General features: G+C 55.0%; 1 protein-coding gene across 1 annotated transcript; it reads left to right on the forward strand.

Moving 5' to 3' along the window:
• Positions 1-471: 471 nt before the first annotated feature.
• Trim47 (tripartite motif containing 47) lies at positions 472-3,672 on the forward strand. Its single transcript, XM_013008836.1, has 5 exons — positions 472-702; positions 972-1,202; positions 1,314-1,512; positions 2,676-2,750; positions 2,974-3,672. The coding sequence occupies exons 1-5, from the start codon at positions 523-525 to the stop codon at positions 3,612-3,614; spliced, it is 1,326 nt and encodes a 441-aa protein (XP_012864290.1). The 5' UTR covers positions 472-522; the 3' UTR covers positions 3,615-3,672.
• Positions 3,673-11,178: the final 7,506 nt, after the last annotated feature.

An 11,178-nucleotide genomic window follows, 5' to 3' on the forward strand; every position in this document is an offset into this window, starting at 1 on the left:
CCTCTTGGACTGAGTGAGTCAGCTGCTTTGGATGGGTGTGGCAGGCGACAGGAGTGTGACCGCGACTTGGGACAGTAGGCTGGACACAGATCCCCTCTGTCCTGCCATTTGGGGCCATGGCAGGAGCTTGTGCCCAAAGCCCCGTTCCTTCCCGCCCCCAGTTTCCTTTGGCCTCTCTCCCGGCCTTGGCACCTCTGGCCTTGGGATTTTCCGTCTCTCCAGCTTGGAGCAGTGACTCATAAAACCCAGGGGATTTGCCTGGAATCCCCATTTTTTTTAAGGACTGGATTGGGGATGCAAGCTCTGCTCTTTGGAGACAATGGTCCCCAAGACAGCTTGTAGATTCTGTCTAGTCATGCTCCTCCCAAATGATGTTGAGCCACAGAGATGGTGTCGGCCCTGGGTGTCTCTATCAGGCTGGTCAAACTGCCCATCCATCCAGGCACTTACAAATGGCATCAGCCAGAGCTGCAGACGCCTCTGGCATATTCCAGGGCAGCATGGCTGCTCCCAGTCTCAGCCATGCACAGATACCACGCCCTGGTCACCTGGAGCAGGGTTGGGGGCCCTGTAGGAGACCCCATTCTCACGGAAGGTCATCCACAGGCTGAGCAGCCCAAAGTCCTGAGTGCTGTGGACGACCGCATGGATGAACTGGGTGCCAGCATCGCACAGTCCCGGCGCACGGTGGCCCTCATCAAGGTCAGACAGGACCCCCCCAGTCCCAGTCCTACCTCTGATTTCCCCCACACACACCCGAGCACTGCCGGCTTCTGGAAACATGTGCTTTCAGCATGGCACATCCACTCTGGGAGCCTTGCTGGGGCCCCGCCCTCTCCTGCAAGCCCCAGGCGGCTCCCCTGAAGGGGCTCAGATCTAGTGTGGCCCCTATGAGGCTGGGGGGGACCCGAGGGAAGGAGGGTGAGGCTGATGGCCAGGCCTGTTCTCCCCCCCCATGTCATCTGGTGCAGAGTGCAGCTGTGGCGGAGCGGGAGAGGGTGAGCCAGCTGTTTGCCGAGGCTGCGGCCGCCCTGCAAGGCTTCCAGACAGAGCTGCTGGGCTTCATCAAGGAGGGGGAGTCGGCCCTGCTGAGCCGATCTCAGGGCGACCTGTGGCGGCAGGAGGAACAGCGCAGCAGATTAAGCCGGGCTCGCCACAACCTTAGTCAGGTCCCGGAAGCCGATTCTGTCAGCTTCCTGCAGGTGGGCACAACTCCCTAGCCACAAGGGGAGCCCCGGGGGGGGGGGGGCAAAGGGCGGAGGGCAAAGGGCAGTGGTCCCAGCAGCCTTAACGGGGGAACTTCTCTGGCACAGGAGTTCCTGGCCCTCCGGCTGGCTCTGGAGGAGGGGTGCGGCCCCGGGCCCGGCCCCCCCAGGGAGCTCAGTTTCACCAAGTCCTCCCAAGCCGTGCGCGCCGTGAGAGATGCACTGGTCTCAGCCTGTGGCAGCCAGTGGGAGCAGCTGCGGGGGCTGGGCGGTGACGCGGACGGGCTGCAGAAGCTGGGCCCCGAAGGTGGGTGCTCCCCACACACCCGATGACTCATCTCCCCCAGGCTTCCCACACGGCCCCCAGGCCTGTGCCCATTCAGGAGTGGAGGAGGGAAACTGTGCCTAGCACAGGGCGGGGCCCAGCTCCTGCCAGAGGCCCGAGCCACCACCCTGGGCTGACTACTGGGCTCCGGTTATATCCTAGAGGGCAGAGGGGACCCTTTCCACCCACCCCCTACTTCAGAGGGGCTGAGCCCCCACAACCAGAGGGCAAAGGGCACCAGACGACACCAGAGCCGGGCATCAGTGACTCATGCCCATAATTCTTTTTTTCTTTTTTCTTTTTTTTTTTGTCAGTTGTGGGGCTTGAACTCTGGGCGGCCTAAGCACAGTCCCTGAGCTCTTCAACTCAAGGCAAGCACTCTACCACTTGAGCCATGGAACCACTTTCAGTTTTCCGGTGGTTCATTGGAGATAAGAGTCTCATGAACATTCCTGCCCAGGCTGGCTTTGAACTGTGATCCTCAGATCTCAGCCTCCTGTGTAGCTAGGATTACAGGTGTGAGCCATGGGTACCCGGCTTCTTCCTTTCTTCTTCCCCTCCTCCTCCTCCTCCTCTTCCTGTCCTGGGGCTTGAACTCAGGGCCTGGGCACTGTCCCTGAGCTTCTTTTGCTCAGACTAGCACTCTACCACTTGAGCCCCAGCACCACTTCTGGCTTTCTCTGTGTATATGTTACTGAGGAATCGAACCCAGGCCTTCGTGCAAACTAGGTAATCACTCTACCGCTAATCCACATTCCCAGCCCTCATGCCCGTAATTCTAAGTGCTCAGGAGGCTGAGATCTGAAGATCACAGTTCAAGGCCAGCCTGGGCAGAAAAGTCCAGGAGACTCTCATCTCCAATGAAGCACCAAAAAGCCGGAAGTGGAGCTGTGGCTCAAGTAGTAGAATGCTAACCTTGAGTAAAAAATTCTATGGACAGCCCCCAGGCCTTGAGTTCAAGTCGCAGTATGGGACACACACATGTGCTCGCAGGGGTGCCTGAATGTGTGCCTGTCTCTAGAAAGTTCAGGGGTCTGGGAAGAAGAAGTCACAGGGGATTGGGGAGGGGGGGTGGCTGCCTGGCCTGGCAGCTCAGTCAGGGGCAATGTGGGGAGTCATCTTCCCGACCGCCTCCTCTTGTGCAGCTGATGTGGAGTCTCAGGACGCGGACAGCACGAATCTCCTGGACAGCGAGGCTCCCAGAGACTATTTCCTCAAGTGTGAGTACACCCTGCTCTTGCTTTAACTGTGGGCCAGCCTCAGGACCCAGCTCCAACGGAGGATTTGGACTCCCCTCCCCGGTTCTCGGGGTGAAGGAGATCGCTCCATGGGCGGTCTCAAGTAGCATGAGCCTAGCATGTTGGGGGGAGGTGGGAACCTGCAGATGGACTGTCCGCCCTGAGCCTGGCCTTGACCCCTAAATCTCCCTCCTCCCTGGGCCAGTTGCCTACATCGTGGATCTGGACAGTGACACGGCAGACAAGTTCTTGCAGCTGTTTGGAACCAAAGGTGTCAAGAGGGTTCTGTGTCCCATCAACTACCCCGAGTCCCCGACCCGCTTCACCCACTGCGAGCAAGTGCTGGGCGAGGGCGCCTTGGACCGAGGCACCTACTACTGGGAGGTGGAGATTATAGAGGGATGGGTCAGTGTGGGGGTCATGGCCGAAGGCTTCTCCCCTCAAGAGCCCTACGACCGGGGCCGTCTGGGCCGCAACGGCCACTCATGCTGCCTCCAGTGGAACGGACGGGGCTTTTCCGTGTGGTTCCACGGGCTGGAGGCCACCCTGCCTCACGCCTTCTCCCCCACCGTCGGGGTCTGCCTGGAGTACGCCGATCGCGCCCTGGCCTTCTACGCCGTGCGTGACGGCAAGCTGAGCCTCCTCCGGAGGCTGAAGGCCTCCCGGCCGCGTCGGAGCGGCGCCCTGGCATCTCCCGCCGACCCCTTCCAGAGCCGTCTGGACAGCCACTTCGGGGAGCTCTTCAACCACAGGCTGAAGCCCGCCTTCTTCTTGGAGAGTGTAGATGCCCATCTGCAGATTGGGCCCCTCAAAAAGTCCTGCATATCCGTGCTGAAGAGGAGGTGATAGAGGGCTGCTGCCTCTGTCCTCGGGCGCTGGGTCTCGCCTTGTCCCCGGAAGGCACCAGCCCTTCTCACATCTGCAGGCCTCCGCCTTTTGTAACTTGGCCTTCCATTTTTCAGAGGAGGTCCCCAGTCCCCCAGCCCCTGCCCCCCTGGAGGACTTGTTTGGGGGGAGAGAGCGCTTCAGCTTTTTGTTTGGGGGAGAGAGCGCTTCAGGTTTTCAGAACACTGCCTGGTATATACAGTAGGTGCTCAATAAACATGAATGGACTGAACGAATGGCTCCATTTTCCATTCCTCTGTTTACCAAGATTGTCCAGAATTTCTTTTTTGTTGTTGTTGTTGGTCATAGGGCTTCAACTCTGGGCCTGGATGCTGTCCCTGAGCTCTTCAGCTCAAGGCTAGCACTCTACCACTTGAGCCACAGTGCCACTTCTGGCTTTTTCTGTGTATGTGGTACCGAGGAATGGAACCCATGGCTTCATGCATGCTAGGCAAGCACTCTGCCATACAGGCCTGTCCATGATTTCTTGATGTTCAAGAGCTAAAGTAGCCGGATGCTGTTGACTCGTGTCTATAATCCTAGCTGCTCAGGAAGCTGAGATCTGAGGATCAAAGTTCAAAGCCAGCTCAGGCAGAAAAGTGAGACTTTTTTTTTTTTTTTTTGCTTGGTCATGGGGCTGGGCGCTGTCCCTGAGCTCTTTTGCTCACAGTGAGCACTCTACCACTTGAGCCACAGCACCACTTCCAGTTTTCTGGTAGTTAATTGGAGATAAGAGTCTCACGGACTTTCCTGCCCGGACTAGCTTTGAACTGCAGTCCTCAAATCTCAGCCTCCTGAGTAGCTGGGATTATAGGCGTGAGCCACCGGCACCCGGCCTCTGAGACTTAATTTCCAGTGAATCAGTAAAATGCCAGAAGTGGAGCTGTGGCTCCAAGTGGTAGGAGCTCAGCCTTGAGCAAAAAAGCCAAGTGAGAGCACGGGGCCACGAGTTCAAGCCCCCACACTGTCATGCGCATGTGTGTCATGTGCAAACACACACACACACCTAATCTAAATAGCAACTGGGAAAGGAAGGAACAGAGTCCCTGGCCCAGGAATAGGGGGCTCTTTGGGGCCCCTCCTCACACAGGGTCCACGCCATCGTCAACCTGACTGTCCAGCTCCCACGCCATACTCGGGAGCCACAGCCAGTTCTGGATCTGCCTTGTGCTGGTTGTGCCCAGAATTAATTGTAGCTGCCCACCCCGACGGCCCAGCACACAGCTTCCTTCACACAGCTCAACCTCAGGGATGGGGCGGGACCACCCGGGTGGCGGCTGGAGCAGACACCTCTGCCTTAAAGGAGCTGATGTCCTCGGACGTCTCCCACCTCAGCAGCCCCCCCCCCAGGCTCTGTGCCACAGCAGAGCCCCTGGCTGCCTTCCAGAAAGGCTCAGCGCCCTCTGCCACCCCAGAAGCACCCTTACGCCATCTCTGCCCAGCTTGGGACCACCGGAACTCCCCCCCCCCAGTGTTCTCTGAACTTCTCCCTGTTCTCTCAGGTGCCCCTGCCCTTCCCCCCCAGGGGAGTGGAAGAGCAAGGGGCAGACAGAGAGGCCTCCCAACAGGCTGGCAAGGTCAGCCAGCACAATGGGGGAGTTATGCAGCCCAGACAGCGCGGCCATACAAGTCCTGCCCCAGCCGCCTAGCAGCTAAAAATAACGCCCCCCCCCCAGCCTGCCTGGCCCCAGCAGCCAGGATGTTGTTTTTCCGGGTGGGGCCTCCCCTACTCCTGGTGCTTTGTGCTCTCAACTTGGTTACCATGGCAGCCACAAGTCCCACAGGTCCTAGATCACCCAACAAGGGGGCAGGGCAGGTTTGTCCAGATGCCCTCCTTACCTGCTTCCCCGGGCTCACCTGCTCTGTCTCATGTCCTCCCTCCGCTTGGCATTCTCCCCTTCCCAGGGAACCCTCTGCTCCCTGGCCCCACAGGAAGCCCTGGCATGTCCTGGAATGCAATTTCGACAGCCAACGGCCCACACACGGCCCCGTGGAGCTTCCTCGCTGGAATTTGACCTGACTGGTCCTGTCCCTGTCTGTAGCCATCCACACGTGTGCCACTGACGCCTGACTTCTGGCTTCCAAAGACTGGCAGGGAACCTCACAAAACCTGTATCTTAATCCCAAATCCCAGTATTTACTGTTGGGAGCAGGGAGATTAGTACCCCCCCCCAGTCTGCACAGCCAGCAAGGTGCGGAAGGCTGAGGCCCCAAATTTAAAACTCCCCATTCCCAGTCCATTGTCGGTGGCTCAGGCCTGTAATCCTAGCTGCTCAGGAGGCTGAGATCTGAGGATCACGGGTCAAAGCCAGCCTGGGCAGGAGAGGCCATGAGATTCTGATCTCCAATTAACCAGCAGAAAACCTGAAGTGGCACATTAGCTAGAGTACTCACCTTGAGCTGAAGAGCTGAGGGACAGCACCCAGGCCTAGAGCTCAAGACCCACAGCGACCAAGAAAAAAAAAAATCAGAGACGATTTCATGTTTCATTCATTTTATGTTTCATTGTTTGGAAAAGAAAAAACTATTTCAGGGCCAGGCACTAGTGACTCAGGACTATAATCCTAGCTACCCAGGAGGCTGAGATCTGAGGATCACAGTTTGAAGCCAGCTCAGGCAGGAAAGCTCATAAGACTCATCTCCAATAAACTACTCAGAAAATGCTGGAAATGGTGCTGTGGCTAGCCTTGAGCACAAAGAGGCTCAGGGATAGAGCCCAGCCCAGGCCCTTACCTTAGTTCAAGTACCAGGAGTGGCAAAAACAAGAGATCAAGAGAGAGAGACAGAGACAGAGAGAGAGAGGGCTATCTGAGGTGGGGGTATGTAGATCTAGTCCCGCTGGGGTTGATAAATGAAGAAAGCCCAGCACAGAGCTAGTCAGGTGCCATCCAAGTCTGCAGTGGACCCTGAGCTCCACGGCTCAGATGTGTCCTGTGCTTTCAAATGTGCTTAGACATACAGGACTCTCACACAGCTCTGTTTTCCAGCCTGTGGCCCATGTAAGAGCAGCTTTCAGCCAGGCCCCCTGTTCCCACAGCCCCCAGAGTCTTGGCAAGGCTGCCTGAGGATCTGTGGTCTCAGATGCTCCCGCAGGAGCCCCCACCACTGCTAGACAATGGCAGAGGGGTGAAGGTTGAAGGCTCTGGTGGTATGAGCTGAATAGGCCTCCTTGGGACCAGGCAGGGAGCCAATATCCACTTGAGCTTTGTTTCTGTGGGAAAATAAGCTCCAGAACTCCAAACAACCAGCAGAGAAATGGACTTGGGCATCAGGCCCGTCTTGGCAGCTGCGGGGTGCTGGGTCCTGAGTCCTCGCTGTCCCCAGTGCCTCTGTCCTGGCCCTTCAGGAGGAAAGAGGCCCACAGCCCCCTTCTGGCCTCCCTCTAGTCCCTTCTAAGCCCCGGGAACACTGGCCTCCCCTCCTCCTAGGCAGAGAGGGTGAGGCTGGACAGACACTGTGGCTCAGCCTGAGAGCCCGGCCAGGAAGATGGGGCTGAGCTGGGTGTGGCTGGCGTTTGAAGCCAGCTCTGTTGGGCTGGGACTCGTTTGGGGCCCAGGGGAAAAAAATAACATTTAGTTGCAAAATTGGTGTCTCACTGGGCCCCATAACCGACACACATATTCTCCTGTGAGGCTAGTATCCAGAATCTGAAAGACAACTCTATTCCCTTCCTGCTCAGCCACATCTGTTTGGAAGATTCAAAGAACTAGGTGACTTTGGATGTGGAGGTGTGACTCAAGTGGTAGAGCACCAGCCTCGAACAGAAAAGCTAAATGAGGATGTGAGGCCCTGAGTTCAAGTCCCAGTTCCACCACACACACACACACACACACACACACACACACACACACACACAGAACTGCAGGGCTGGAGCTGTGGATCCATGTAGTTCAGAGGTAGAGTGCTTTCCTGAGTTCAACCCCTAGCCCACTTGTGATACGGAGTAGCTAGCATTGGCCAAGGTTCTTGTCTGGTCCTCACCCTCCTGAGACCCTCCTTTTTCAGGGGTGTCCCTCCAGTGCTTTCCCCTTAGTATTGCTTGGGGTAACCTTCAGAGGTAATCCTCCTGTCTCTCCACTTTCTTTCTTTTTTGTCGGTTTTGGGGCTTGAACTCTGGGCCTGGGCGCTGTCCCTCAGCTCTTCAGCTCAAGGCTGGCACTCTACCACTTGGGCCATAGCACCACTTTCAGTTTTCTGAGTGGTTTATTGGAGATAAGAGCCTCGCCGGGTGCTGGTGGCTCACGCCTGTCATCCTAGCTACTCAGGAGGCTGAGATCTGAGGATCACATTTCAAAGACAGCCCAGGCAGGAAAGTCTGTGAGACGCTTATCTCCAATAAACCACTAGAAAACCAGAAGTGGTGCTGTGGCTCAAGCGGTAGAGCGCTCTCCTTGAACTGAAGAGCGCAGGGACAGTGCCCAAGCCCAGAGTTCAAGCCCCGACCAAAAAAACAAAAAGTCTCAAGGACTTTCCTGCCCATGCTGGCTTTGAACCATCATCCTCAGATCTCAGCCTCCTGAGTAGCTAAGACTACAAGCGTGATCCATCAGTGCCCAGCTTTGACTTTCTGAGGTTTTGGAAGACATAGGCGTTCCTATAAATGCTCCTAGGGCAGGAAGTCTGACAGCTGTGCTTGGGGAACCAGAATTGAATGGAGCAGAGAGAGAGGTCCGGTCTGGGAACCTCAGGGTGAGGCCCATCTCCATAACAACCAAAAACAGTCCAAGACTGGAGGAGGTGCTGGCCGGACCTCCAGATGGAGGAGCGGGGAACTTGTGTTCTTCAAATCCTCGGGCCAAAAAAGGACCTGCCCTGAAATAGCTCAGGCCCACAAAACCACCTCACATGACACCGGCCACTTCGATGCAGCTCAGCCAGCAGCCAGGGGCAGCCAAGGAGGATTACCAGGCTTATTTGGAAGATAACTGGCTGGCTAAAACTAAACACAGTATGCCAAAGCATGTATTTGTTGCCAAAGATTCAGGTACAAGAAAGGCTCGTGTTGGCATTTTCTTTCCCCTCGATCAAATCAAATTTGATGATGAGCCCCCACTTTAGTCCAGAGATGATGAGATTCAGCCGCAGGTAGAGAGGGAAGTACTGAGTTGAAACTGCAGCACCACAAAACAGAAAAGAAATTTTAAAAGATCATGGGATGGCCACTCTCCCTTGGCTTATTTTTCTCAAGGCTGGTGCTCTACCATGTGAACCACACCTCTACTTCTAGCTTTTTTGGTGCTTAATTGGAGATAAGAGTCCATGGACTTTCCTGCCCAGGTTGGCTTTAAGCCGTGATCCTCGAACCCAGGGCCTCATGCATGCACAGCAAGCGCTCTACCACTGAGACACCTTCCCAACCCCTATAGCCACTACTCTTAAGTTTGAACTCAGGACCTTGAGCTAGGCATTCTACCACTTGAGCCACATCTCCAATTGGGAAATCTTTTTTTTTTTTTTTCTGGGGCTTGAACTCAGGACCTGGGAACTGTCCCTGAAGCTTCTTTTGCTCAAGGTTAGCACTCTACCACTTGAGCCACAGAGCTACTTCTAACTTTTTCTGTTTATATGGTACTGAGGAATAGAACCCAGGTCTTCATGCATGCTAGGAAAGCACTCTACCACTAATCCACATTCCCAGCCCTGAGCAATCTTTTTGTTTTGCCTTTTAGCTATTGTAATTCATGGTCTGGGGGTGAGAAATAACATTTTGGTAAAATGTTTAAACAATCTTTAGATACACGTGAATGTGATTAGCACTGTTCCTGGAAATCAGCGATCCACCCTCATCCTTGGTCTGAAGCCCGGTAGCTGCTGGCCTCACACTGGCCTTCTGATGGGTTTTTGCTGTAAAATGTCCCTTCCAAGAAGCAAGCTTAGGACTATATGCATTATGGAACATGCCTGGACTTCCCAGCTCTTGGGAGTCCAAAGCAGGAGAAATGAAGGTTCAAGACCAGTCTGGGCTACATAGGGAGATACTGTTTTTGTTGTTTTTTTGTTTTGTCCTTCATAGGCTTCACTTGAGTTGAAGAGCTGAGGGACAGTGCTCAGGCCCAGAATTCAAGCCCCACGACTGAAAAAAAAATAAGAGAAGGAAGGAAGGAAGAGAGAGAAAGAGAGAGAAGGAAAGAAAGAAAGGAGGGAGAGAGGGAGGGAAGGAAGGAAAAAGAAAAAACTCAGGTGCTAGTGGCTCACACCTGTAATCCTAGCCATTCAGGAGGCTGAGATCTGAGGATCATGGTTTGAAGACAGGCTGGCAGAAATGACTATGAGACTCTTATCTCTAATAAACTGCTCAGAGAAAGGGGGAAGTGGTACTGTGGCTCAAGTGAGCCTTGAGCAAAGAAGCTCAGGGACAGTGCCCAGGCCCCGAGTTAAAGCCCCAGGACTGGCAAAAAATAAAACACACACACACACACACACACACACAGTTAGGTACAGTGATGCACATCTATAGTACCAGTTTCTTGGGGCAGGGCAAAGGAAGGTTATAGGGCAGAGTTGTTTGAGGCCAGAAGTTCCTGAGACAGCTACACAGCATAGCAAGACATTTTTAATATCATGGCACACAAAGAAAATGAATCATTGTTAAGCACAAATGATATTTATGTGTCCCAAAGGGATAAACGGGTAAAGCCTCTGACATGAAGAGGAGCCCGTCAGGCGCTCGGCCACGCCAGCCTCTTTTTGTTGTTGTTGGTCATGGGGCCTGAATTCTGGGCCTGGGCACTGTCCCTCAGATCTTCAGCTCAAGGCGAGCGCTCTACCACTTAAGCCACAGTGCCACTTGCAGCTTTTTCTGCTTATGTGGTGCTGAGGAATCAAACCCAGGGCCTCATGCATGCAAGACAAACACTCTTCTACTGAGCCACCTTCCCAGCCCCAACAGCCTCTTTCTCATGGGCAGCCCGGGGACCCTACCCCCCTTCTCCATAAGCCCCAGTCTGGAGAAAGGCACTAGAGCTCTGGGGAAAGAGAAAGTTCCCGGACTAGAAACTAGCCATGAAGGGTGGGGCAGGAGGCGTGAGGGCCGGGGGCTTCCAACTGCTGACTTGGTGCAGCCTCACTGTCCCGTGCACCTCAATGTGAGTGGTGGGAACAGCGGCTGCGCGGCCCGGGAGCCGCCCCGGCAACACATTCACATGTGATATGTTTTTCTAAAACTTGAAAAACTTGGACTTTTAGCCGGAACTGGTTAAGCTGGCTATCTCGCTGTGCAGTGACTTCCTCCTCAGGACATTTCCCCTCTTGTCAGACAGCTCAGTGTGCTGCGGCCTTCTGTGTACTTAGAATTGTGCTGCTGCTGCTGCTGCTGCTGCTGCTGCTGCTGCTGCGGCTGTGTGTGTGTGTGTGTGTGTGTGTGTGTGTACTGGGGCTTCAACTCATGGCTTTGAGTTCCTTCTTAGCTTTTTCTTTTGCCATTCCTGGGACTTGAACTCAGGGCCTGGACGCTGCCCTTGGGCTGCTTTTGCTCAAGGCTAGCGCTCTACCACTTGAGCCACAGAGCCACTTCCAGCTGTGTGCA

Source organism: Dipodomys ordii, unplaced genomic scaffold, assembly GCF_000151885.1.
Source record: "Dipodomys ordii isolate 6190 unplaced genomic scaffold, Dord_2.0 Scaffold7, whole genome shotgun sequence".
Taxonomy (NCBI): Eukaryota; Metazoa; Chordata; class Mammalia; order Rodentia; family Heteromyidae; genus Dipodomys; species Dipodomys ordii.

Bases quoted from the DNA above. Each gene is read 5' to 3' on its own strand.
- Trim47 (XM_013008836.1), top strand. From the start codon at position 523: ATGCACAGATACCACGCCCTGGTCACCTGGAGCAGGGTTGGGGGCCCT. The intron at 703-971 runs GTCAGACAGGAC...CATCTGGTGCAG, and splicing joins GCACGGTGGCCCTCATCAAG to AGTGCAGCTGTGGCGGAGCG. The intron at 1,513-2,675 runs GTGGGTGCTCCC...CCTCTTGTGCAG, and splicing joins GCAGAAGCTGGGCCCCGAAG to CTGATGTGGAGTCTCAGGAC.